This window comes from Trichoderma breve, chromosome 5 (genome assembly GCF_028502605.1).
Source record: "Trichoderma breve strain T069 chromosome 5, whole genome shotgun sequence".
Lineage (NCBI taxonomy): Eukaryota > Fungi > Ascomycota > Sordariomycetes > Hypocreales > Hypocreaceae > Trichoderma > Trichoderma breve.
Window position 1 is genome coordinate 698,386 of NC_079236.1, and position 27,919 is coordinate 726,304.

The 27,919-nt window shown below is 50.7% G+C and overlaps 6 protein-coding genes across 6 annotated transcripts; 2 read left to right on the forward strand and 4 right to left on the reverse strand.

The window, feature by feature from the left end:
• Window positions 1–732: 732 nt before the first annotated feature.
• On the forward strand, window positions 733–3,287 carry T069G_07920 (choline/ethanolamine kinase domain-containing protein; the record flags this gene model as incomplete). The annotated part of the gene is made up of 3 exons (XM_056175130.1): window positions 733–781; window positions 1,110–2,515; window positions 2,571–3,287. The coding sequence occupies 3 exons, from the start codon at window positions 733–735 to the stop codon at window positions 3,285–3,287; spliced, it is 2,172 nt and encodes a 723-aa protein (XP_056026079.1).
• Window positions 3,288–3,566: 279 nt separating this feature from the next.
• On the reverse strand, window positions 3,567–5,729 carry T069G_07921 (BTB/POZ domain-containing protein; the record flags this gene model as incomplete). Its single annotated transcript, XM_056175131.1, has 3 exons — window positions 3,567–5,278; window positions 5,386–5,434; window positions 5,508–5,729. The coding sequence occupies 3 exons, from the start codon at window positions 5,727–5,729 to the stop codon at window positions 3,567–3,569; spliced, it is 1,983 nt and encodes a 660-aa protein (XP_056026080.1).
• Window positions 5,730–6,980: 1,251 nt separating this feature from the next.
• On the forward strand, window positions 6,981–9,367 carry T069G_07922 (protein kinase domain-containing protein; the record flags this gene model as incomplete). The annotated part of the gene is made up of 3 exons (XM_056175132.1): window positions 6,981–7,020; window positions 7,111–7,569; window positions 7,662–9,367. The coding sequence occupies 3 exons, from the start codon at window positions 6,981–6,983 to the stop codon at window positions 9,365–9,367; spliced, it is 2,205 nt and encodes a 734-aa protein (XP_056026081.1).
• A 2,809-nt stretch (window positions 9,368–12,176) lies between these two features.
• On the reverse strand, window positions 12,177–12,698 carry T069G_07923 (uncharacterized protein; the record flags this gene model as incomplete). The annotated part of the gene is made up of 1 exon (XM_056175133.1): window positions 12,177–12,698. One exon carries the CDS (start codon window positions 12,696–12,698, stop codon window positions 12,177–12,179), a length of 522 nt encoding a protein of 173 aa, XP_056026082.1.
• Window positions 12,699–16,909: 4,211 nt separating this feature from the next.
• T069G_07924 (poly (ADP-ribose) glycohydrolase (PARG) domain-containing protein) lies at window positions 16,910–17,791 on the reverse strand (the record flags this gene model as incomplete). The annotated part of the gene is made up of 1 exon (XM_056175134.1): window positions 16,910–17,791. One exon carries the CDS (start codon window positions 17,789–17,791, stop codon window positions 16,910–16,912), a length of 882 nt encoding a protein of 293 aa, XP_056026083.1.
• Window positions 17,792–18,656: 865 nt separating this feature from the next.
• On the reverse strand, window positions 18,657–20,468 carry T069G_07925 (fungal specific transcription factor domain-containing protein; the record flags this gene model as incomplete). Its single annotated transcript, XM_056175135.1, has 3 exons — window positions 18,657–19,353; window positions 19,430–19,895; window positions 19,964–20,468. 3 exons carry the CDS (start codon window positions 20,466–20,468, stop codon window positions 18,657–18,659), a joined length of 1,668 nt encoding a protein of 555 aa, XP_056026084.1.
• Between the last annotated feature and the right edge of the window lie 7,451 nt (window positions 20,469–27,919).

A 27,919-nucleotide genomic window follows, 5' to 3' on the forward strand; every position in this document is an offset into this window, starting at 1 on the left:
ATCCCCTTGAAAGGGTCCAGTATCAGCATGAGAAAAAGTAAAATAGACATGTACAGAAATCGAAATAGGATCAGCACAGTCTAGAGCTCAAAGCCACCTCCTGCTGCTACGTCATACAGCTTGTTACGTCGACACCTCTTTGTTCCTCTCCCGGTCTTTTTCTTGGTTTAGCCTTGTGCGATCCCTCCAACGGCCCAGCCTAGTTCAAATCCCTTATCACAACTCAGCACTGGCCTTTTGCGCTCCTGGGCTTGTTGCTAGCACAAAAAAACAGCGTGGCGTTCACTCAGGACTAGCACCTTGTCACAGCCCAGAGTCTTGCCTGGGGTCACGAGGGCTGCTTTTGTCCTTCCCCAGAATCCCTTGTTTTTCTACTCTCTCATTCTTTTTCCTCTACCTTTGGCTTTCTTATCTTTCATTTGGACACAGTTCTTTCTTTTACCTTTCCCCATCTTTCTGTCGCTAAGCGAAGTTCTGTCGACAATATTAGTGGATGGTGATTCGGAAACGGATTTTGTTTCCACGCGACACTCTCTACTAGCGACTTTTCTTTTTTTGTTGAGCCGTCTTGAAGCGCCTGGAACCCCCACGCCAACTCTTTTGCGCCTATTGTTCACAACACTTGACAACTGCAGCATTCCTGTCCACCACAAAGAAGAAACCTCGCATTGTCTGACGCAAATGTCTGAAACCCCAACCCATCCTCCGGCGCCGTTGCGCTCGGCGCTCAAGATGGACGACGAAGCGGTGCGAACTCCGCCTGCCAGCGGCACTCTGAAAGGTACGTATGAGTGAACCATTTTCCAGCCAATGACGCCGAAGGAGGCTGTATCGCTTTTACTCTACGACTGCGAAACTCCCACCGCGAACTGGACAATGGTTTCCGCAATGATCGAGCGTCTGCCATATTACTTCGGTGACGATAATTTCGCCTGTTGTAGCGGGGTTCAGCTGGTGGGGTGAAATGGACATGTCGACGTCTTTTGCTGTCCCGGTCGTTCGATCTCCTTCGTGCGCTTCTCGTCGTGTTGCCATCGGCCGATGAGGTAAAATACTGGAATAAGAAAACGTTAAATGGGGTACCGAGCCTGGGCTTACACTCGTCACAGCCGTGCAGATTGCCGATCCTGTCCCCGAGGACTATATCGAAGACGATTCGCACCATGGCAAGCAACGCCGTCCAGCGGCTCCCGCTCGCCGATTGAGCGGCAGGCTGTCTGCAACTGCTTCGCCAGCGATTCGACCTGTGGACGATACAGCTCTCTCGTCTCACCATCATAGTCATACCCACCGTCGAAACCACCAGAGCGAGAGGATTCTGGCCCAAGTTGGAGAATGGCTGGAGCGAGAGCGCCAGAAGGCAGTGGCTAGGAAACAGAAGCCTCGTCGGCGCAAGTCCAAGTCTCCCCCGTCCGACCAGGCGCAAGCCGAGGCCGGTGCAGCTTCTACGGCTCCTATCCCCCCTACACGCGAAAGATCGAATTCCACAAGCTCGCAATCCAGCGACATCTCATTCGATGGCTTGCAGCATATTCTGGAGAGTTCCATGGCTTCCATGGGCCTTACCACGCTTCCAAAGTACAGCCCGCGAGTTGGCCCCAAGCACCGACGACCAGGTTCGCGCTCGGCTCTTCATCGTACTGCTTCTTCGGATACCGATTATGTTGATGGTGACGCCATCGTACCTAGCTGTGATGCTTGGCTGGACAATTCCAAGACAATGAGCTACACTGGCGGAGCCAGCACCAGCACGGATGATGTCTCAGCTCAGGCCACCAAGGCCGAAAAGGAGAAGGAAGCATGGACTGTTTTCAAGAACGAGATTCTACGCATAGCCCATACTCTGAGGCTTAAAGGATGGCGCCGTATCCCCCTTGGTAGCGGCGAATCCATGGCTGTTGAGCGATTGAGCGGCGCATTGACCAACGCCGTATATGTCGTCACTCCCCCGGCTGATCTGCCCCAGGCCGACGGCAGGAAGCCACCGACAAAGGTGCTGCTTCGCGTGTATGGACCGCAAGTGGAGCATCTTATCGACCGAGAGAATGAGCTCCAGGTGCTGCAGCGACTCGCGCGCAAGAAGATTGGCCCGCGACTTCTAGGAACCTTCAAGAATGGACGTTTCGAGCAGTTCTTCAATGCCATCACGCTCACTCCGCTGAACCTGCGAGAGCCTGAAACCTCGAGACAGATTGCGAAGCGTATGAGAGAACTGCACGATGGCGTTGAAGTGCTGTTGCACGAGCGTGAGAATGGGCCTGGTGTGTGGAAGAACTGGGATCAGTGGCTGGATAACGTCGGCCGCATCACTAGTTTCTTGGACAAGGAGCTGGAGAAGACACCAGAGGCCGAGAGGAGAAACTCAATTGCCCATGCCTGGAAACTCAACGGTTATGTGTGTGGTGTTCCCTGGGAGCAGTTTAAAGAGGTGGTGATCAAGTACAGGGCCCATCTGAACCACTGCTACAAGGGTCACCGGGCCATCAAGGACAGGCTTGTGTTTGCGCACAACGATGTGAGCACCTCCTTTACACCCTTTAATTTCTTATTGGAAGCTGACCCTTTTTTAGACTCAATACGGCAACATTCTTAGGATTCGTCCTGATGACGAAAAGTCGCCGCTTCTGCAGCCCGCAAACAAGCACAAACAACTTGTCGTCATTGACTTTGAATACGCAGCTCCCAACACCGCCGGACTCGAGTTTGCCAACCATTTCACGGAATGGATGTACAACTACCACGATCCAGTGATTCCCTTTGCCTGCCACGCCGACCGTTACCCAAGCCTCGAGGAGCAGAAGCGCTTCATCAGGGCATACGTGGACCATCGCCCGCAGTTCCCGCAGGCCAGCTCGACGCCCCGACTGACCCCGCTTGATACTCCCAGCGCCGCAGCTACGCCATCGCTTCTACCGACGACGTCCAGCAGCTCCATTGTCGACTTTATGCTGGATGCTCGCTACCCTGGTGGTGACTGGGGCGCGGTCGAAAAGGCGCGCGAGGAACAGGCCGAGCAGCAGGTGCGAGAGCTCATCGAGGAAGCTCGGCTCTGGCAGCCGGCGAACAGCGCCCAGTGGATTGCATGGGGTATTGTGCAAGCCAAGGTACCGGGTCTGGATGGGACCCCTGTTGAGGAGGAACCTGGCGCGGACGAATTCGACTACTTGAGCTATGCCCAGGACCGGGCCATGTTTTTCTGGGGAGATGTTGTGCAGCTAGGACTTGTTAAGCTGGAGGAGTTGCCGGAGGCACTGCGGGCGAGGATCAAGCTTGTCAAGTACCTTTAAGCGTTGCAGCCAGATTTTTATGTGTATCTAATATTTGGTGTTTTGTTTTGTTTCTGATGCTTTGCAGTTGACTTGAATCGTTTGTTGTGTGCAGATTCTATCTAGTATTGTACAATTAGAAGCAGATAGGAGTTAGCTAGCGCGTTTGTATAAATGTATTTTAAAATGCTACCTATCCATGGATGAGTATTTTCTTATGCTGCCTGTATACGTGTGTATTGTATTTTGTATATAACAATGTTTAAACTGAACCAATATATCCATATATATCATGTCCACTCATGCATCCAGTTTCAATCTTTCCAACATGGCATCAATCTTTTGCAGCAAAATCTGGTAATTGATGGCATCCGAAGCAAACTCATCCTCGGCCGTCTCCCCGTCCAACGTCCGCACCGCTTCGTTTCCTCCTTCAACCTCGCCATTTTCACTCTTCTTCACTCCATTAGCCTCACTCTCCTTCAAGTCAAACTCAGCAACGGCGGCAGCAGCAGCAACAGTGTCATCAACGACGTCCGCCGAGCCGTTCGCCAGCGCAGCCACCATCTGGGCACTAATCTCGCCGTCCTCGTCCATCATCTCCTCCAGCCCGGCGTCTTCGAAGCGCAGCCGGAAGCGCTCGGAGAGGTAATACCTTATGTCGTCGAGCAGCTCGATGGTATCTGTTTCCTCACGCTTGGTGATGCGGTCTGCGCTCTCGCGGATGAGCTCGTGGAAGTCGGGCTCGTCGATGTAGTCCTCCAGGCGCTGGGCGAGGTACCGCGCGGCGAACTCTTCGAGGCGCTGGACGCGCAGATCCCACGCTGCGTGGATGACGTCGTAGATGTTGATGGGCTCTACTTCGACGACTTCTACTGATTCCTCTGTTGTTGTTGCGTTTCCTTCGGTGGTGATGTTGTGTGTGCGGTCGATGAGGGCGTTTGCAGTGCCGCTGCCGAGAGTGCTGATGGCGATGGCGGCCTTGTTCTTGAGACTGTCGAGGAAGAGCATGTCGGCGGCGTAGAGCAGGTCGAGCGCGTGCTCGAGCGGACACGGGGCGTTTTCGGTGTAGAGGAAAGATAGGATGAGCTCGAGCACGGCGGGCGTGCAGTCGACGGTAATAACATGCAAATGTTCCGACTTTTGCGACTCGACAAAGTCGCCCGAGAACATCTTGTCAAAGTACTCGCTGCGGATGAGCATGGCCTTGTGGGCGGGATACAGGACGGATTTCCTCGCCTTCTTCGCGCCGTTGGCCTGGGAGGAGGAAGAGGAGGGCCCGATGGGGATGCCGGCGGCGGTGGTGTATCCGGAGGTTGGGTCGGCAGGGCCATCAGATTCTTCGCTGACGGCTTCGTCTGCTCGCAGGAGAATGTCTGCGAAGATGGAGTTGTCGTGCTTCCACCGGACTTCGTCGACGCGGTCTGTGTCGACGACCATCTTGTGCGCCAAGACGCTCTCTTGGAAAAAGTTGCCCAGCTGGTTTAACGCTCTCTCGACCTCGTCTTGATACCGCTGCCGTGCCAATCGACGGTCGTTTCCCACCAGGATGGCCTCCCATAGCTGTTCAATCTCGAGCAGCTTGCTTATCTTGTCCAGGCCCTTGGCAACCTCCTCCTCGGTTGCTGTGCTACCTGAAGGAGCAAGATCCCTCGGTACTTCTCCCAGGTAGATATACCGAACGGCAATCTGGAATGCCTCTACGGGAATAGTCGACGATACTTTCCATGATGCTGTTTCTGGAGCTGCCTCGAGTTTCCTGCGAAAGTAGGGCGTCCTGGATGCGAGCAGGAACTTGTGCAGGTTGAAAGACTTGGTCTCGGCATCCAGCGAGATGTCCGTCGTGTTCGGAGCCGGACGGCCCAACAGGGTAGAAATGTGTGATGACCAGTAGACGTAGGGATCTGAGCTCTTGGAAAAGTCATACTGCAGCAGCAGGTTGCGGATTCTGTCGTTGAGGGCGTTGTATATGCAGCGCTCTCCCTGGAATGTGTTTCTCTCGGCGAGGGCGCCTATACATGAGTGTAAGGATTTGGTTTAACAGGATGCTCTTTTGTATAACGTCCAACTTTATGAATCCGGTACAAGACAAGATGTAAGTACTAAGGAGATGACATACCGGATTCTAGCAACAGCTGAACCAGCTCATAATGTCCACACAAACTGGCCTACATGCAATTCTCGTCAACTCCTAACCCCGCCATTGATTGCCCATATTGCCACCTCACGCAAAGCACTCACAATGATCAAGGGCGTGTAATCAAACTTGTCCTTGCCGTTGATGTTGACGCCCATGCCAATGAGCTCCTGGCACTTGCGCAAATCGCCCCGGCGGCACGCCAGCAGGAAATCATGAAACTCTGCACTCGTGTCGAGCGGGTTCTCATCCCGCAGCACGCCGCTCTTGATCAGGAGGCTCTCCTCGCCCAGCTTGCCCTCGAGCTCATGCTTTCCCAGCACCATTGTATGATGTAGTATTCCACAACTCCAAGATAAGAAGAAGACAGAAAGGGAAAATAAAACTTAGAAATGATTTCGCTATATGAGGGTATACAGAGAATGAGAATGAAGAAAAAAGATGGATGGATGGATTATGTAAAGGCCGTCTTACGGAGATAACTTTGCCGCTTATCGGGTTTTGAGCATGTCACCGGAACTTGCCATCGCGGGCCCGCCCGTGCTATTACTCCGGGCTTTTTGTACAGCGTCATTCGGGCAATGGATGTCATCAATGTCATAGATGTGTCTTTTTGCCTTGACTGCTCCGGATTATCTGTTTTTGCAAAAGCTCCGTCTTACTAAGTGCATCTTGTACAGTGTCGTGGACAGTAATAAGTGTGTTGTTCTACATTAGTGTCTTCTTAGTTACCCTAAACCCAAGGCCGATGTCTGCAGCTTTCTTGCGCTTGACCGCCACAGCAAACGGCAGAAATGACAATCAAACGTCAGATGCACCAAATGGCAAAGAAAAAGAAAAGAAAAGACGCCACCAAAAGTCACATTGACCTTTGCATCACACGTCACACGCCAAGCCACAACGTTTTTTGACGGCCAACGGCACTCCGGGTTGCTCCCCCAAGTCCCTATCGATAAGCGGATACACCCCGGCACTTCCCTTTTCGGCCCGTTGCCATGGCAGCCGCACAACTTTGTTTACATCCATCCTGCACCAACATCCCCGTTTTAGCTGCTTAGCGGCCTGCGAATTGGCGGAGCAAGGGTCCCTTTTGGCCGCATCGCAGCAACTGGTCGTCCTTCTGCCGCAGCCAGCAACCAGCAGCAGCACAAAGGTGGAAACGCACGCACTGCTTTGGGCTTGGAGCCGGTTTTTTCTTGCTAACAAAGACCATCAGGGCCCGCCCCATTTAGGTGCTGAGCCGTTGCTCTCTCTGTCCATTGTATTACCTTTCCGACATTCACACTTTTTTTCTCCTCCTCCGAAGCAGCATCACCAGAACAAGTTTTTCGTCCTAGTAAATTTCTTTTTTGGCTTTGGTACGAACTCTGACAAGCCCCCGAAGAGAGACACAGGATATACATTTTATTTTTTTTGGTCGTCTTTTATATATCTTCTTAACCTTGTCTGACGCCCCTCCCTCTCCCCCCTCCTCCTTCGTCCTCTTTCTCTTCCCTGGCTGCAAAGTCGGAACAGGTTCCTTTATGGGGCTCGGAAGCAGACAAGCATCGTTGGTACCGCCGTGAAAGCCCCTCAACATGTCGTACGAGGACAAGTACGAGACGCTGGAGAAGATTGGTGAGTTTAAAACAGAAGCGGCATGTCTTTGTTTTTTTGAGTTCGTTGCCAGCTAAAACATTGGCGGCTGCCTTTCTCCCCCCTCTCCAGGCCATGGCTCCTTTGGCATCATCCGCAAAGTCCGCCGCAAGGCCGACGGCTTCATCATGTGCCGCAAGGAAATCTCGTACCTTCGCATGTCGCAAAAGGAGCGCGAGCAGCTCCACGCCGAGTTCCAGATCCTGTCCCATCTCCGACACCCGCACATCGTCGCATACTACCACCGCGAGCACCTCAAGGCGAGCCAGGACCTGCATCTATACATGGAATACTGCGGCAACGGCGACCTGGGCCGCGTCATCAAGGACCTGCAGTTGAAGGGCCAGAGAGCCCAGGAGAGCTTCGTCTGGAGCATCTTTAGCCAGCTGGTTCTGGCCCTGTATCGCTGTCATTACGGCATCGACCCTCCGGAGGTCGGCGGCAATGTCTTGGGCGCAGCGGCCGGAATGGCTCCCAAGACACCAGCCGGAGCTATAACGATTCTACACCGAGACTTGAAACCTGAAAATAGTAAGAACTTCATACATTGCGCATCCTCGCTGGGAGAATTGCCTCATGTTATGTGTTGGCCAAAATACGCTGACCCAACTCTCTGCCTACAGTCTTCCTCGGTGAGGACAATTCCGTCAAGCTGGGCGACTTTGGCTTGTCCAAGATGATCAAGTCGCAAGATTTCGCTTCCACCTACGTCGGTACTCCGTTCTACATGTCGCCCGAGATTTGCGCCGCCGAAAAATACACACTCAAGTCCGATATTTGGTCGCTGGGGTGCATCATCTACGAGCTCTGCGCTCGCGAGCCGCCCTTCAACGCAAAGTCGCACTACCAGCTGGTCCAGAAGATCAAAGACGGCAAAATCAACCCCCTGCCGGACATGTACTCCCCCGAACTCAACCAAGTCATCAAGGACTGCCTCAAAGTCAACCCGGATAGGAGACCGGATACTGCGCAGCTGCTTAACTTGCCGGTTGTGCGGCTCATGCGGAAGGAGAAAGAGGTGGTTGACCTGAACAAGGCGCTCAAGGCGCGCGAGGAGATTCTTCGCGAAAAAGAGACGGAGCTGAACTTGAGACTAGTGAACCTGGACAAGGACAAGCACCTGATACGAGAGGAGCTTGATGCGTCTATCCGAAGAGAGTGGGAAGTCAAGGCCCGGCTAGAAATCGACCGCCACATTAGTATCGAGGTGGAGAAGCTCAAGAAGCAGTTTGATGAAGAAGTCAGGAAGCACGTGGAGAGAGAGCTGCAGAGCCGCCGTAAGAGGACTCCGTCGCCGCCGACAAGACAAGTTCAAGTTCAGGTTCCAGTCCAGGCCGATTCTCCCCCTGCAAAATCGGAACACGCGCACACGTCCTCTGCTGATGGAAGCGGCGACGAGTTCCCTTCCACCACCGATATCACCGAGCTCTCTTACTCAAATGAGAGCCCCGACATCAGCAAGGAAATCAAGCGGACGGCACGGACGCCATATACCAGAGCGCAGACGTTCGCCGGCCAAGTGAGCACCCCTATGGACATTGAGATGACTTCACCCGGCGCCATGGCCATCGCAACGCTATCACTATCCCCACGCCGCCACGGAAACACGAAGGCGCGAACGCATCAAGGTAATATCTTTATTGCGAATGCGACGACGACATCCAATCCCGAGAAGTGGGAGAGAGAGGGCGCCAGCCTGGATTCGGACGACGAAGACATCACGCCGCCCTCTCCGACGCGACACCGGTCCTCTAGGAATCCCTTTACCAGCAAGAACCGGCCGATCCTCAGTTTGAGCTCACAGAAGACATCAAGTGTTGCCGCCCGCATTAGGACCAGCGGCGCCAGCTCGAGCGGCTTCGTGTCCAAGCAGGCTGCTGTGCCACCGGCGCAGACGAGCAGCCGTACGCGCTCTCCAGCCAGCCGGTTGACTAAGATTCCCTCCGTTGCCAACCTGGGGCTGCAAAATACGGTCAGCGAGACTAACACTCCCTCGCCGATATCGTCATCCTCGTCATCCTCGTTGTTGGGCCATTCCCGCAAGTTGTCCTCTAGGAAGGACGCATCCGATACGCTCAGCAAGGCGACTAAGAGCAACCTTAAGGGCCGGACGCTCGTCGAATTGCAGCAGGCACGCGCAGGAGGCCGGCCCATGAGCGTCTCGAGCGCGCCGGTGGGCGAGAATGTGAGTCCTAAGAGATCCAGAACCTCGACATACCGGGAGCGCGTGGTCAACTCCGGATACGCCGAGCCGGTGGCCGTGTGGAACCCGGATGTGGATGAGATGCCGAGTCCGTTCCTGGACCGGCGCCGCATTGCGAGGGTTTAGGAGGCCTTGTGGCAGTGAAAGTTGGAGGGGAAGACGAGGAAACAAGAAGAAAGTAAAAAGACAAAACAGAAAAAAAGAAGCTTGCTTTCCTTTGGGAATCGGGCAAACTGGGAGTGTTTTGGCTCCTTTTTTTTTAAGAATATGCTTTGCAACAGCGGCCCCCCCTTTTTTTGCTTTTCGAGGGCTTGCTGCTGTGCAACTTCATCTCATTCATGCATGGCATCAAAAGTTGCATAACATCGATTGATCACCGACATCATACCGCGAAGAAACCACATACATATGGATACCATACATTTTACCTCTTTTTACACCATTTGATTCTAGCTGTTTGATTTTGCTTTCCTTGTCAGAACATGGCTGGGCAGCAACACTTTGGGGCGAACCCCATTTTTTGACTTTGTTTTTTTCTCTTTGCATGGAACATTCAACATGCTAAGAACTTTTTTTTTCTCTTTGCATGAAACAATAACATGCTAAGAACTAGCATTCAGCACGAGTTTGCGTTGCTCGTGTGTTAAATTCGTTTAATCATCATCTTGTTTCCCCCCTTTCTCTTTTTTTGTTTATATTGACGGGTATGTTCTTTTTGGCATTCGATCAATGAGGGAGAGGTAAGCGTGAAAGGCCAGTCAAATCGAGGCGTTCAGCAGAGCTCTTCAACTTGAAATCGGTCTTTTTCTTACAGCGGGAATTTGGGGAGGAAGCAATAGATGCGGAAGTCATTCAGCAGACCACACCCCCGAAGGGATGGAGTTCTTTTCTCTTTCTCTCTTTTTTTTCACCCCTCCTTCTTTTTTCTTCCCTTCTTGTCATGTATTTTGTGTTTTGTGTTCTTTTATTGTTTCACTGTTATGAAGAAATGTGGCGTGTGGGATGAGGATTTTTTCATTTAGCTGGCCTGGGTAGGCTGGTCATCTTTTTTTTGGTTGGTCTTGGTCTTGGGTCTTTCGCTGTTTTGGCTTTGGCCTTTGGTTTAGGCGTTTTTGGGAGAGATGGAGATGAGATGATTACATATAACCAACCACAAGACCAATAACGATATTTCAGAACTACGGAGTGCTGCTCGTGATGTCGTATATCTACGTGTTTTATGATTTGAGCTTGGTGTATCTGATTGGGCGCTTGAGGAAAGGCGTACTGCTCCTTCTCCTACGGATGAGACGGGACTTGTACTGATGTATTGAATGGACTGATTTCTTCTTGCCGTCATTGCGTCTGTATCGGAGGACCATGTGTGATAATGCGCGGAGGTGAAAGACGACTGGACGATAGATATCCCTTTTGCAATAGGTTGGCCTCGGTCCACTTATGCAACGTCGAAACTCGCAGCAGAGGAGATAGAGAGCATGCGTCTCACGTCATGAATCTAGAGCACCGTTAGATTAGCAACGCAAACCATATAAAAAGCATACGATAAATGATAAAACCGCTTCAGTCACTGCATCACAAATGAAACAAGATGACATCTTGAACCTCCTCTCCCCCCTCCAAAGACATGCTGAGGCACAACCCACGAACCAAAACGCTCTGATATGCCCATTTGCGTCCAATCAAGACGACTCCGAATATCTCTCCACTCGCTCTTAGCCAGGTGCCCAGACGGGGTGAATGAAATCATCTTTTTTAATCCATTGGATCGGCTCAAAGTGATTATGCAGCCATTGATGCGGTGACGGGACTCTCCACAACCAACCAGCAACCCGGTCTACACCGAAATTGACAGACGGCAGAAGGGAGGGGGCAAGACCAAGAGAAGAGGAAGCTGATTATGGCTGGCGCCTTTGTAGATGCGCCAGCTCACATTACGTCTTAAATAATACTAATAGTTGACTAAACAGTGCGCTGCTGCGTCTTGATGCATACCGCCTCGCCTCGCCTCGCCTCTCCACGGGAGGGGATGATTGCATTGCATCGACGTAGCCAAGCGCTCGCTTGCGCAATCCAAAACACCGTCCGTCCAGGCTGCTCGCTGCCTGACCAAGGCAGGCCGGTGCCTCTCCTTCTGTCGACGCCTGACGGGAAAACACAATCTTTCCGCATCCTTCTCAAGGGTATAAAAAGCAAATCGCAACGTGACCGCGTACGCCGTATCCCCGGTATCGCATGAAATATAACAAATCATGTTTCTTCTCCACTCCCTGGTGAACAAATTCGTTTTCAACAAACATTGACTTGGTATCCCCAGCTCCCCCGTATCCCATAGAAGAGAAGAAAACATGGTAGGAAAAGAAGAAGACAGGCTGCGTCTGTGGCAGCATAGGCTACAATGTAGCCGACAATTGGGTAAAAAAGACAAGAAAACGTGAAAATGGAAAAGGTAAAAACATTGAAATGAATCAAATGCACACAATTCAACGCCATAACCAACAATGACCCAAACTGATGAACTAAATCGACGAGCCGTGAGGCTTTTTCCCTTCTTGCCTAGCCGCGAGGCCTCATCCATCTTTAAGGAACTTCCGTTGCCGTAATCCCGCAGCCTCGAGAATGATACAACTCCTCCCTAAACCGTGCCTGCTAGGGCGCCTGAAGAAGACAAACTTTTTTTTTCTTTCCTTTTGCAATGTCATATTTCCTTTCCATTGGTAATCCTGCAAGATATCTTTTTGTGTCGATGGACTCGCCTCCTATGGCAAGCTTCCAAGTCTCCCTCGTACAGCGTGTAAATATTATCCACAAAATTGGCCCGTAAGACTGCTGGCTGCAGGTCGCTCTGGCCGGGCGAAGACGAAAAAAAGGAAAGACGGAGAGGAGGGTGAAAAAAAAGAAAGAAATAAAGGAAACGTGGTGGCATTGGCGTCTTGCATCATTTATGGCGAGACGAACTGTGCTTGTGCTTGTGGTGATGTGTAGGCGAATGCTTGTGTCGACTTGACGAGCCACCGCTACTCTCCAAATCTCTCTCCAACGTTTCGACCCTTGATCTGTATCCTTTGACAATCTCCTTGATATGGGCTATCCTGTCGAAATCGACCTCGAGTTCATCAAGCTGCCGCAAGATGTCCATATATCGTGCAATTTCGGCATCGGCGCCATCAATGATGTTGCCGGCTCGGTCGTATTGAACTTGTGTAAACATTTGGGCTTGTTCACTGAGATGGCGGATGTTCTGCTCGATGCCGGCCATCAATCGATCAAAATATCGCCCCAGAGCTGATAGCGATGAGCTATCCAGCATCAAGAGGCCTTGGCTACTGGCTCTGCTGGCTGCCCTAGAGCTTGCCGAACCTCCGCCGCCTCCCAAAGCCGCCTGGCCTTGCCGAAGCAGCTGGATCTCTTCGGCGCTGAGTCCCAGTTGTGTATCCGGCACGGCATTGGAAGTGGCCATGGCTGGCTGTCGTGCGAGGCGCTACGGCGCCTCTGGGACAGAGAGAGCCACTCGTGGCCGTGGCGAGGTCAGCAAAGTAGCAAGACGGATGGCTATGGTGTCGAAGTCGAGGATGGTGGAGGGTACGGCGATGGTAATAGCGGTAGGTGAAAACGATAGAGGACGTCGGATCGATTATACCACGGGACGACGAGGTTTAGGTTTGCGATGGAAAACGAGGACTGTACTGTGCATGAATATTCGAGTGACGATGGCGTCTGGTCCGGCAAAGTCAATGCACAGAGGGTCATGGTCTCGGGGTGATGACGGCAGTGATGTGCATGACACCGCAGGTTGGATTGAGAGCTGGCGGCGCGCAAGTGGTTTGAAACCGAACCCCGGTGTGGCCAGGTTTTGGCGCAGGCCTTATCCCAGGATCTTTGTACAGTCAGGAGCTTGTGATTGGAGAATCGGTATCGTGGGGGGGAAGGCGGTCGTTGCTTCTGGCCGGCGGCTGGTTAGACGTTGTCACCTTTTTAAGCCGCAGAAGCCAAGCAACACAGTGAACAGCGACGATGGATAGCAACGATGAACAAGATGCCGATTCATCTGTCGGTGGAAGAAGAAGCAAAGAAGGCATTCAAGCTCAAACAGGCGCCCAAGGTTGTGAATGGCCCGGCACCAGCGATGGGACAGGGCCATGGCCTGTTTGAAAGCTGCCCGATTCCAGCGGTGCGGGCGGCCAGATATTAGTGTCCAGGCGAGTATGAGGTACCTGCGATGACCCCACGTTCCACTAACAAAAGCTCAAGCCAGCCTGCGAAGCAACTGACCGACAAACCATTCCGGAGTAGCCTGTGAAGGAGGCCAGCCGCAAATTTGAGCCTCTTCCGCGCTTGTTTGCAAGGCCTGGTCTGCTCTGCCGGGAGCTATTTTTCGCATGTTTATGCACTAGAATTCAAAGTTCAAAGGGCTGTGAATGGCTACCAATCACATGGCTCTGGAACCATCATCGAATATCTAGCTCGAGGCCGTTTGATCTTTGACGGCTACCAGCATGCATTCACTGCAGGGGTAACCGCTGCACGCCGGGTAATAAGTCTTGGGGGCTGATTTGTGCTCCGCCCATCGAGATGGAATTTAGTCTGGCCATTCGTTTTTCTTGTTCGCCGATAACAAGCTGAGCAAGGAGGGGCGAGCTAGCTGGGCAAGAATCCGAGGGCTGAATACATAAGTCGCGGCATCGCGTTTGCCGGCCCGTCCAGGCAGTCGGATTGCAAGACGCTTGCTTTGCTGCTAGCCGGGAGGAAGCTCTTTGCTAGAGCAACGGACGGCTGGAGAGATGATGCTGAGGTAACGGCCGTCAATAATGCGGTATCAGATCAGAAAGTCCGCAGTATACAAAACTGCTCTTGATCAATAACAACCGCTGCAAACGCCCACCACCCTCTCTCAGAAGCTCAGAAGGGAGAATAGCGGAACTGGCCGGAACAAGCGATGTTATACGGATCAGCGTCGACCGGATAGGAAGCTGCCATTGAGACAAGGGAGCCGGAACGAAGCCAAACGGCCAAAAGATGGTGTGTGACGGTCAGCACCTAACGGTGACTAGAAGAAAAAGGAACGTGAATTAATTACGGATAGCGAGTCAAGGAGGAGAGGAGGAGGGAGAGGAGGAAAAAGGAAAAAAAGAGAGGCGATCACGAGGGGGTTGAAGCCCCTCCTCCCCTTGGCTGGGAAAGAGCGTCCTGCCGTGGTACTCTTGCAGGTACCTCGAGATATTCCCAAACGACCCTTGTCCCAGACTATTAACATTTTCCTTCTTTATACTCACCAACGTCACCGGCATCAGCATCAACATCTTCTTCTTCTTGTCCGTCGTGGCCCTCATCCTCATCCTCATCCTCACATTCACATTCACATTCACATTCACCTTTCACCTTTCACCTTTCACAATCATCGCCAATCTACTTCATGTCTTCTATCCAAGGTAGGCCAGACACACACAGACGGAGGAGCCTTTTTCGTCCGACGCGACTCTACTTACCCAACCACCATCCCGTCCAATCTATCCACAGCCACAGACGCCAAACCGCCCCTCACCTCCCTCTCTGGCATCGTCGAACGCTCTCAACGTCCCTTTTCTCTCTCCATCGCCGAAAGGTCGCGCCCGCCGCGGATTTACCCGCTCCGTAACACGAACTGGCCCCATATAAGGCATGGTGCTGCGATATCGTGCCTCAGTACTTCTTACACCACAAAGTCAAAGCCCGGTTCCTGACATTGCCTCGCGGGCTGCCACTCTGATTGACCCATCCCGGAGAATCTTGGACGCGACGGATATGCGCAGACACATGCAAGAGCCCGTCAAGAGATGCATTTCTGCTCTGCTCCCCATTTGTCCGAGGCTACCCTCTGCCTTGCTGATTCCCCTCTCATATGCGATCTTGGTTTGTGCGCGATCGTCACATCTGACATGCCTAGATAAGCGTGCGTGCTCCTTTGGCCATTGGTGAACTTGTCGTGGTTGCGTATCCCCGCCTACCATTCTATGGAACCAGTCTCCCGTCCCTCGGGTGAAAGAGACTGCGCCCGTTCTTTGCCGTACGAATACGCCTACATATATACATGATATCAAACGGCCATGACAGATTCCCTAGCAAGTGCTGGGTTTTAATATCTCGAAATGAGCCATTACTCTCCGTGCACCAAGTCGCACTGCGTCAAGCCTCGCAGCCATATCGGGCCCGCATTGCATCCGATGTGCACGCGGGATCTTCTGCAGCTGCCCTTATGCAAATCACCCTCCGCACCGGCTGCGCGGCTTGCAGCAGCGTGCAGAAGCTTGATGCTTCGGTAACCCCATGTAACCACGGGTAAGCCTCATGACAGCTCTCAGTCGGTTCTAGTACGAACCGTTTCCATAGGCCCGGCAAAGTAAAAGATCTCCCCTCACGACCACTCAGAACTGATGGTTTGAGAGAGCTACACATCAATGTGCCACTAAACCGACTCGCTTCTTTTTATCGATCCTTCGTACTTGCGAATCTTCTTAACGATGGCCCCGCCTGTTCTCTGGTGCCATTCCAGAACAAGGTCTCACACCCTCTTTTCGTGGAACTTCTTCGGCCGCAAAATTTAGAGAATTGCATCTCTCTGTTTTATTACACCCTCTTAGGGGGGCACTTAAGCATCCAGCCAATGGTGTTCATGCTGATACTCGTTCCGTCTCAAGCATCAGCCAGTCAAATGACTGCTTCAAGTCTATCGATCGATCCCTCGCGACGCTGTTGTGCAACGGTGGCGTTACTGCATGTGACTATGATACATATATTCTGCGTTACTGGGATCTTAATCCCGCCTATTGAAGGCATTATTATCCGTTTGTGCTATGGCGACGGGTTCCAAACTACAATGCCGTCGAGAGACTGTCTCTCCCCTTGTTTCACGCTGAGGCATATTTCAGCATCCGCCCAATTAATTGCCTGTTCAACCAAGTACACACCCCCCGTGACTCTCGTTTATGCTGCCAAGAGCGCTTTGCGAAATACTAATGCCTTTTGCCGAGGCGGTTTCGATGCGTTTCGGAGTGTGTTCAGCGCTTTTTGTTGGTAAAAGCCGCTGCGTTTTCGAGATGGCCGTACGTTAGTGCTCTTGAGTAGATGTTTCCACATCAAAATATTTCAAGCCTCGTAGTATTAGTAAAGCACCTCGGCGCTCCTCTTCGGTTTTTTTTTTTATATATGCCAAGCAGGCTTAAATTCGTTTCAGCTTATTGGGGACATTTTGATGTGAGGCATTGGTAGTCGAGCTGCATTCGATACTTTACCCTCTCATATGATGACAAGACAGGTACGCCAAAAAAGTTGGGCATATAATCATGGCTCAGCATCTGCTCAATTAGTAGAAGGCTATCCCCGTCTTACTGTAACAGAAGTCGCCCTACAATATTACACTTCAAATCAAGCAATGAGTGCTGCATGGATTTTGTATGTGCAGTTGTAATTATTTACTTGATGGCGTCGACCTGCTTGACCTAGGTACTTGGGAGTCTTCCGCCTCTATATCCGGTTCACTCTATGGACCTCAATATTCCTTTTAACATCACACGGCATTACAAATCTCTATTTTTTTATGGTGCTTTGCTCTTGTGCATTCTTCACGACACTATTAGCAAGGCAAAAATACAATCATATCATGTATAAAATGTAATATCAAGTTTGGTATCTCTATCAAAAATCAGGTACATTGTCAAGCAGCCAATCCATCGTTTCTAAACGCCTAGTACCCTGAGGAATAGCCTTCAAACAATCCTCGAGCTCCCGCACCGTCCAAGTCGAGGCAACCTTCTTAACAAATCGTCCGCATTTGTCCGCAAAATCGCCCTGGGAAGCATCACAGAGTAACCGCAATTCCTTGCCTGCCAACGAAGCCGCTATCCACATGATAATCACCTTGGCAGCAGGATCGCCATTAAACGCGCCGCAGCCCCATAATCCCGTCCACACAGTCGAAGCATCACCGCCCGTCCAGGACGAAAACGCCGTATACGCCTTTCGTATCTCACGCAAAATGTTCTCCTGCTTGAAATCAGGCAATGTCCCCAACTCATCCGCCTCATCGAATTCTAGTGCGTCCATGAGCAGCATTCTGCCTCCTTGTCTTTCTCCTGGCCCGAGTTTCTCCCAGGAGACTTCGCGGCGCTGACCCAATATTCTCAGCATAGGGCGAGCTCCACATACAGTCAGAGTCTGATCATCCTGTAATGTTGGAGTGAAGAGCACTGCAGGACAGGCTTCTGGACAATTGCCCATAAAGATCTCCTCCTGAGTCGCTGACGACCCGAAACCGATGTCCTTGTTAGCGGAGACAACCACTGCACCATCGTTGCCTTGATGAGCAAGTTCCTGCTGCTCTGTGCTAAACTCCTGGACAAGAAGAACGGTCAAATTCCTGAGCCGAATTTGATCTCGTTTCCCCGTCACAAAGTCGCTCGTGTCATCGAAGGCATGTGAAGAGAATTCCACTCTATCATCAATGGATTTTCCTGGATTTTGGGTCCCGAGATCCGCACTAAACTCTTCAAAATATTGGAAGAGCGCTGTGAGGTACATCCTCACTGCCTGCGGATGACGTTGTTCAGAGCCATACCAAATACTAAAGTCGTGATATCCTTCACGCCAGGGAGGGACCCGGAAGGTACAGAGGAACTGGTGAGCCACAAGGCATGCAACCATGTCTCTCGTAAGATTCAGCTTGTCCCCTGGTCGTAGTACTGGGATGGTACCTGCCGGGAAGTGATCCGGTAGCTTGAGCGAGAGCTGCACAATAGTGGGCCACAGCCTTGAGAAGAATGTGTCACTATGATGATGCTCCACAGCTTCTCTGAGTGTTCCGAAATCGCCAGCTGCCCCAGAAGAGCCACGGCTCGTATTGGCAATCGTATCGAGAACATCTATAAGCTGGGCAGGGGTGTTGACGGGCTGCTGGAGTATATGTTGGAGCAGTGTCCAGTATGCCACCTGTCCATCCTCACCTTCTTCATCGAGAAGACTGAAGCGGTCAAGGCACCGCCAAGACGGGGAGCAAGGTAGTAGCAGATCCGGCCACGGCGGTTCCATCACAGTAACACGTTTATTCGGGCAGAGATGTCTTCCACGAAATTGAGAAGATTCCCGCACGCTCGTTCTGGAATACCAGACATATTTAGCTGGATGTTGAATCTGCCTCCTGGCGATGAGTCATCCGGTGGCAGCTGAAAGCCTCCAGGTGGGGGTGCCGCCGACCTTGTCGCTTTAGTTTCAGCATTATAGCATGGCTTGATTTGAGGCAGAGAGGAGACTTTGGCCATAAAAAGCCCTTAAAATGGCATGTAGTTATAGTATAGCCAAACTCGTGTTGAACAAGAGTCCTCCAATCATCTCGTGATGCCCTAACAGCCATACTCTGCTCCAAGCAAGTCGGTAGTGGGTTGACACATCAGACGATTAAGAAATTCATTTCTGGATCTTTCAGCGTTTGTACCCAACTCTTGGATCCTCGTTCTTCAGCAGCCAGATTCCAGATAACCTGAAGCGTTTCCATGGCAGTATGGATGAAGCCCCACGGACATACCGTAGTCATTATGCGTAGTCTTTCCATGATGAATTTTTGCCGTACTGGATCCCTCGTCTCCGCACCTATGATAAACGTTGGCCACGTAGTTGCCTTGAAATTGGGGTCTTCTACAGGCATCATGTTCAAGTGCGCCAGTAGGTCGTCTGTCAGGAAGGCGGCAAACTCCGGACCGAGCCTCTCCCCGGCAGATGGAATAGCCTGTAAGATATATATGCAGGCAGCTAGGCGATGACTAGCCCCTGCGTGCATGCGACTTTGCATGACATCGTTTGGTAGATCAAGAGCTCTAGCAGTGTCGCGAGCCCATGCATAAATGTCGTAAGCTTGAGCACGATCGATGAGCTCCAGAGCAGCCATGGTAGTGGCTTCGTTAGATTCGTCCCCAATCACACTATTTGAAAGCTGGGAGGCCTCGTGTAGAATTTCCATCAGCTCTGGCGGGCAGCACAGGTAACTATTCGCCACTGTCTTGCCAAGCACAAATGGAATCTGTGAAGACTCAAAGTTCAGCGACGCTGCATATCGTGCCGGCATAAATGCTGATGCCAGGATGAAGTAGCTGAGCAAAGCAATCAGTATCAAGAAAAAAAAAAGAAAGCGATCCAGGTACAAATGCAAAAGGTACAATAGCTTACATGAAGCAATCTGAGAGAAGGTAGTCCCGTAACGAGCTATCCCAGGCCTTGGTAAGCTGCAAGAAGGACATGATCTTTGCAGCTCCCTCAAGGTGTGCCCTCCATCCATGCTTGCCAGATTCAATCAACTCCACGTTGATGAAAAAGAGCGATGCTGCGAGCACGACGTCACCATTAATGGTATCGAGATTTTGAATCGCGGTAGACATTAGCTTCAGCGCTGTGTGTTTAGACACCAATGCATCGTTCAGCGCCCTAGTTGATGCTGCGTCCCGGTTGGCGGGTATAAACCCGCCATCGGGGTAAGGTAGGCCCATTCTAATCAAGTTGGACATGTGAGCGGCTGAAGCTGCAACAATGATGTGCTGCAGCAGTGGGTGAGCACGAGTCAGCGGGATGAGACTGCGGAAAGGATTGCACTCTGGCCCGTCATTGGAGACCAGATCTTTGCACACACGGGTCGTGACTGGTGAGAGGTACGATACGATATTAGCACAAGGGATATTAAGTGGAAGCATTCGGACTTGGACACACAGTAGTTGAGATAGAACCGGTGAGCCTGGTCTAGGCCTTGAAACAGAGGATCGACCAACACCCAAGGGCTGCTCAGCTTGGCGGTGGGAGACGCAGGTTGGGAAACGGAAACGACCTGCATGGCTTCTGCGCCCGTCGACGATCGTCTCGCAAAGTACCCATTCAGAGCTCCGGCATTTGGTGAGCTCCTGCGAGAGCGCACAACCGATGAAACGGGTGACACAGCGCCGACCGATGTCGTCTCGTCGCCGTCCCCGTCTGTGCCTGTGCCGGCGTCAGCATCTTCGCCGTCGCCCGCGTCCGCATTCACGGGCGCGCTCGAGGTCCGGCCGGCGAGCTTTCCGCGACTGGCTATGGCTCCGGTCCAGCGAAACAGCTTGCCGTATCCGAGACACTCTTTGCCCGAGGCGGCGCACTTGTTGCAGTGTGGATACGAGCGGTCACAACGGAGCCGCTGCCGACGGCAGTTGTGGCATGGCTTCGTGGGTGGTTGGACTGAGCCCATGATGACGGTGACGCTGCAGACGCCGTGTTGAGTCGAGTGGATGGGGCCACCAATTTGCTGGCGAGCAAAGACGCATTGCAGCAGAATGGGACGAGGATGGCCATTCCTGGCGCTGTGGTTTGGGATATCCAAATATCACCATCTTGATGACAAGTGACCGCTAGGCCGAGATCGGCAGCCAAGGCTCAGCTGGTGCGCTAGCGGCAGCGGGAAAGCAGCGCCGGAGCAGAGTCCCGATTCTCCGAGGCTCTGATCACAGCTGCTGGAAGCCTTCCAATTCACTGTATTTGCTCGCTTAGTGTGCTAGCTTGAACCGCTGAACGATCCATTGCACGTCAACTCTGCATTAGCTTAGTCATGATACAAGCTGTGCAGTTTGTGTATATGGGCAGTAGATAGAGCAGTCGGACGACTTAAATTGCTTTGCCCAAGAGGGAAAAAAATATTGGGGTTGAAAATTTCAGACATGTTAGACATAAGAGGTGAGGGCATCCGTGTCTATATCGTGAAACTTTGACTCGTTTACCACTTCTGGTATACGCTTGTGGGTAGATGCATGTACATGTAATTATGCTACCCTAAAATACATTCATCTGGCCATCATCGTGTCTTCAATCATGTAGAATAACATAAAAAAATCCAATGAAAGCAATATAGTGATTCTTGGGATGATGTTTCTTTTGTAAATTTGCAATGGAAACTAAGTGGTAAGCTCTGGTGCAAGTTGTTGATTTTACACGATGGATTATCATCTTATCATGATATTAGTATCGAGTGCTCCTATAACACTCCGCTACACTTCATCCATTTCCAAACCAGTCAGGAATCTTTCTAAAGACATTCTTATCAAGTTTCTCCAAATATTCCCGTAATGTTGACATTCATATTTCAAACTGTCCAGCAGAAGCCGCCGTGTAGTGGGCGGGCTTGCCTCCCCCCTCAACCTCGCTTCACTCGCTTCATCAGACAAATCTGCCTCAGTGGTTCCGCTTCAAAGAATAAAATAAGTTCACATGATCTTTACGCCATAGCTTATGAAGTCTCGTATTGCCTTTAGCTACTTGCTATTTTAGATTGGAGTAGTCATTGCATTGCATTTTGGTTTATAATCATTTCGTTATCACTGTTGGTTGTTGCACGCCCGATGATGAATCACGATCACGAGTGACATCACCGGCAGTTGTCTTTTATTACAACGGAAATGGACTTCGCAAAGATTTTGAGAACTGATATGAGATATCAATATGAGATATCACCCCGGCTTCTCACCCCTTGACACTGCCATTGAGGGCGAGAGTACGCCGACACTCCCCTTACTTCACTTGCACTCTGCTACTTAGGTTGGTAGGTTGGTAATCCCTTGTGAACTCCTTGCTATGTTAAGTTTGGTATCTTGGACCCATCACTGAATTGAAACGCTGTTGGCTCGGGGTCAACCAAAAGTTCCAAGCATCTCACTTCCCGCATCATCCGGCCTCCACGTGTCTCAACGCTCCTCAACGAGCCAACGTCTATCTACTAACATTTGTACACAATATGTAGTAACGTGTACGCTATAGTAATGTGGTAATTATATTGCTGTGTATGGAAACGCATTCATTAATGTTCCCAAGTATCTACTCTGTACAGAGGGACAGCATTAGTATGCGAGACGGTGAGAAGAAGTCATAGCCGCGGCAGCGCCTGGGACTCACCCCAAATGCCGTCACACCCGCTCTAGAATCTGACGAATCAATGCAAATCAACCACGACTTGAACACGATATACACTAGTCAATGCGAACAGGCTATGCCCCTGGGCGCTATCACCTGTCAATGAGTAATTTCATTAAACTTTAGGGTTCTTAGTCGCCCCCAATTCAACGAACGGTGACTTGTCAACTTGTCAAAAATGGTCGCCGAGCAAATCTCGTTGTAAGAAACTTAACGCGAGATGATAGCCGCGCGAGGGAGAAATAATGGATCGCTCCAGATACGCCATACAGGAATAACCAGTTGGGATTGAATCCGAAAACAAGCGCGGCGCAGCTCCATATGACAACTGAAATCAAGTCGATCTGTCAGAAAACAGTCCCCGGGGAGTGCCCGAAGTAATGAGCACGGGTGCTACTTTTCCGTCGGTCTACATGTGCCGTATGAACGGTTGGTATGGGTGCTCCCCCCTCACCCCTTGAACATGTGCATTTTGGCATTTCAGCATTGCTTGTCATGTGAAAATACGAGTACAAAAACGTGGTTAGGCAAAGCGCGGCAATCCTTTCCGGACGGGGAGTTGTCCGGCATTTGATCCTACATATTGTCGCCCCGAACTTGATTCCGACGCCTCATCGTATCACTTTTGTGATGGCAACTCTTACCTGAAATTTCAAGGGCGATATCATGTCTCAGAACGAGGCACTGCCAACATGCAGTACAGGTGCAGGCGTGCCTGCTGACATGGAGTGGACATGGCCGCTGACATCGGCGATATGTCTGCTGACGGCTATCCCAGAAAAGGGGCAAGCCCTGCAAGAGCTGGCCCAGAACCCCAACGGTACCGGGTTCGGGATTAATTATTGTTATTAGGTCGTACGGATTCGCCCAAGCGCGGCATTCGGGCTGACGAGCGTGTCCCAAGAACCCAGTTGTCAGGATTCGCTAAACGGCCCTATATCGCCCCCCCTCGCGACTGTGAACTCGGGGTGCAGCCGAGACCGTGGGAATGGGATGGGTCCAGTGATTTACATCAAGGCTATCAAGCGCTGCCGTAATAGACGTTGATCCCTGCTTCGGGCGCCTTGCCTTGTTTTGCCTTGATGATCCGAGAAATGCCTTGTCAGGCAACCGCAGGCGACCACCAGAACAATTTGAAGGATTTAACCAGCAATACCCGGCACGGATAGGCTTTCCCCAGCTTAGATACGCGCTCACCATATCGTTGGCGATGCCAATTTGCGCCTTGGACCATCATCATCACTAAGACATGGCCCTGGTTGTGCTCCACTGCATTCCCATTGCGGGTTTATCTTGAGAAGCCATCTCGAAATGTTGGATTCTTCTTTGACCCCATGCGTACCTTTTTCCACATTGGGATGACAAGATATCCGTACTGGGACATGACTAGCCGCGCAAACTTGTACCAGTTCGGCGGACAGTGCTTGTAAGAACTGGGATTTGATGCTTCTCGGTCTCTCACTACCGACGCCAGTTCTTCTTCGGCCATTACAGCGTGGTCTTTGAAAGTGTCGATGTGTTTGAGATGGATGTAACAAGACTTGCTGCAAGCAGTGGTGTGGTATATTTTACTCCACGCAATGGACATTTAGTTGCAGACTTTTGCGGCTGCGTCTAGGAACCCTTCCCCATCAAAGACCGCTTAGAGTAATGAGACCGGTTTGATGAAAGAGTGGCTGACATTCAAGTACTATTGTACTATTAGTTAGTTAGCAGGCGGTCATCTGCTTGGCAAGTTGCAAGGATTAACTTAACAAGCAATAATACCGAGCCAGAAGGATGCGCATACGATAGCGTGACTGATTATAATATTTGGAATCAGCCTCCAGTACATGTGCATACGAGGTGCTCTATCAACAAGTCCACATTCAAAAGCTTTTATTTTCTTTGCAAGCATCCGGAATTTGCTAAACTCCGTCAATAACAATGCTGATAGTGAGTGCCGAGACTTGGGTTGCCATTCTCATCACCTCGGATATGCACCTGGGATACAATTTGATGGGCAACAATTCATCCCACCGCATATCCGTCTGTACGTACTTAGTATATGTCGCATTGGAGCCTTTTCCTCGGAATATTATTGCCAGCCTTGCTTGGTTCTCGGTGCTACCCCTCATTTAACCATGTTGCCTTGCGGGCGACGATGACATCCTCGAGCTTGACGAATTCTACGGGAGGGTGTCATACCCCTACCCACTGAATAGGGTCATGCCGGTTGCAACACTACTGGATTGCCATCTTAGCTCTCCTGATCGATCCTACCCCGTGATTGTGATTGCTGGTGGTAACTAGGGGTGATGGCTTGTCCTAGTCTTCAAAAGGTCGTAACTGGTATATGAGATTCTGAATCGTGTCCCGACTCTCTCAGCCGAGAGAGCAAGGGTTTGGGTTTTCGTGTATTACGTTGTTGTTTGCAAATGATCGACTACGACACCGCAACATGAAGCTACATGAACCTTGTATCCCTCAGGAGAGGCGGTAACTTGGTATTTTCCCTCCAATGAGACCTGTTAATGTTGTTTATGCTTGTTCGTTTCGCGAGTTAGAATAGGTTTACGTGGCACTCCTGCACTAGTGACAATAGCAAAGTAAAATCCATTCACCATCAGTAATCGTGGCTAATGATAGGGCGAGTTTCGGAGCCGCTTCTAGGTCCTATCCTATCCAGGGGAGTAAGATTCATGTTTTCAGGCGCTGGATGGCGTTCTTGGCAACAAACTCGATCAGCTGCATAAACTACTGTACGTAGACCCATGATCTGCCCATGCGCCTAAAATTACTGAGGGAAACGAAAGTCCCTATGTGGATATGCCGATTGCCAACCGATGTTGCCGACGGTTGGTAGGAGGGAGCTGGAAAGAGGCTTGAGGAGTTGTTCCTGTCTGATCTTTGCTATTGGTGGTTTGCTCCAACAAGGGTAAACGGATTACGCTATGCACTTGTCTTTTAGGGACTAGAGCTTGTAAGACTTCTATTTACCCGGAAGGATTGCTTGAGCAAGGAAGGTAAGTTTGACACTTGATGCTGATTATCTTTCAATAGAAACGTTCTTTCATGCAAAAGAGCCCAGTCTGCACCTCGAGTCGTGATGCTGCAGAAGGCTTGATGTGAAGCACACCGTGCCAGGCTATAATTGAAAGACTGCTCCCGCCATTGTCCATCCTTACTTGATGTGGTCCTCAATGTAACTTCAAGGTAACATCGTTCTTTGCACTGTATATGTACGGAGTAAGCAAGCCGTCGGGATCTTCTCACTCGCTTTATTTAGTTTGTAATTGATTGATGGATAAACAACACGTACAGTACAGGCAAAACGTGGCTCTGTCCTGTCTAATGATAGCCGTGTGCTCAAGCCGAGCTGAATGCGTACTTGGAGCACAATCTCCGTTAAAATGACGTTAGATATAGTTCATTGTGAGCGTTCGTTACGGAACACTCGCAGAGCTAGTGTCATCGGGGGCGTAATAGCGCACCCGATTCTTGGAACTGGCCACATGGGAAGGGATCTAGACTTTTGCAACAACGGAGAAGACTAGCGGCGTAGCTCATTTGTAGAAAACACCGGCGTCCCCCTCCGTCGGTCTGCTATGTAGAAATTAACCCGAATTAAACAATGGGAACAAAAAACTAAACAGCCACAAACGCAAAGGCTTACATCCGCGACCCAATGGATTGGCTGAAAATCTTGGCCCAGTGCAAGCGGCGCAAAGGCTGTGCGCCCCCGTCCGTGCCACCGGACGCCTGTGAAACTCTCCACTTGTCGCGTGGGTAGAGCAGGGAGTATCCTGGGAGATCGTCGAGACGGCGGGGAGGATCTTAGTCGCAAACGGAGGGCTCCCGAAACAGCCGGCTAAGCTGTCCTTGGGTAGGGGAAATGAAGAACACGAGGTTGGGACACAGTATGACACGCTGATATTAGGTACATGTCAGATGTAGGGTTTTAGACAGACGCCAGCTGCTTTGTCATATTTGGGTCACTGAATACATACATAGCCTACACAGCAAGCAAGTGGACGAAGGAACGTACGAACAAACAATGGAAGTAACGCAAACCTCCTCGTGGTGAGTCCTTGTTAGAGATAGAAGTGATATCAAGTATTACACGTAAATGAGGTTGAAGATTCCAAATAAACCTTGTGTGACTGTGCACATGTACTCGGTAATGGATGCCGTAACCTGATAATGCTCTTCATTCAAGGGGCTTCCATCACCTTCGCGTATATCACACATTTTCTGTCTGCATGTACCTGGTAGTCTTTTTGACCGGTAGGTAGGACAACCCTAGCTATAGGTAAGCGAAGAAAGAGCTTGATATTCGGAGTTCTTACTCGTACGTTTTCAAAACATGGGTAAATCCCTGACTGATATGTCCCTCTCTCAATCACGAACAGCCGCGCCTGGTCTCTGCCAAGTCATGATTCGATGTCTGAATGCAAGCCGGTAAGCCCACACACACACACAAGCTTTTCTACCCCCACACGCTATTGATGCTGGCAATCGCTCAACTGGTATTGAAACCGGGGGACAGGGTCAGGGCTGGGCTTATCTCATCTGCGAAGTTTGGATGCGTTGTCTGATATTTGTAAAATATTGATGGCCTTGGAGATTTTGCGGGATTTCCTTTTCTCCATGATGTCATGCCATGTAATACTACTTATTTTAGAGAAACTCCGAAGTCCGGAACCAGGACTGCCATTCAATTTGACCGAGAACTGTTGGCATTACGTTAATATTCCAACGGATATTTGGCTCGTGACTGCTCGAGACAAATTCATAGCCCAAGTATTCTATATATAAAGTCGGTCAGCATCACAAAGCCAGTGTCTACATCCAGTGTCCAAATTTAAACACTGTCCTGTCAGACTTACCGCCTAGGATTAAACTGCTGGACTGAGTATCGTAAGTTTCGATAGCCAAGGGGACCTGTAATGATAAAATATGGAAAATAACAGGCTATCAAGCTTCACTTGATAGAATTTGCAATATTAGTCATTATAATGTAGCCACTGAAGAGCTTTGTGTAGACAGCTAACGAGGCTTACACTGTAATGCGAGGTCGGTGAGATGCATAAAATAAGGTGATACTGAACCAAGTAAGCAACATAAGTTTATTTTGGGAAAAGTACAAGCTACTGAGGGTGAGATTGGAGCGCACGGATGAAGAAAATATCCGCGGAGACCGTTTATAAACGCGTTTATGGATTTACGGTAAGCGTTCCGGAAAGATGATTGTCCCGGCCAAAGAAAAAAACGGAATTTAGACAACCGTGTTGCTGAAAGGGAAATAGTATCGCTGCTCGACCCATTTGAGGATGCCATAAGGCTGACAGACAAACGGGATTATCCGATGGACCGCAATACCTGCACATACTTGTAATAGCAGTCATCTTATAGAAGCTATCTGGTGCTAACCAAGAAAAGAAGCTGTTTAAGATCAGAGGTAGATCCTAGCAGTTGTGTTGCGCCACACAGAAAGGAAATCATGCACCAGACTCAGGTCTTCGGAGATATCAAGCAGGCGTGCGTGCAAAACCACGATTGCTCGGACGTGCTCTACTGATATCTTCAACCGTCCAAGTAACATTGCATTGACTAGGTACCAACCTGGCACCGAATATTATACAAGGCTTCCTTGAACTTCAAATCCCCAGCACAGCGTGGTATTCCGAGTTGGTATCCATGAATTCTAGGGGTCCTGGTGGCCCAAGCTCGGTGTTTGGCAGGCTTACATGTATCAAG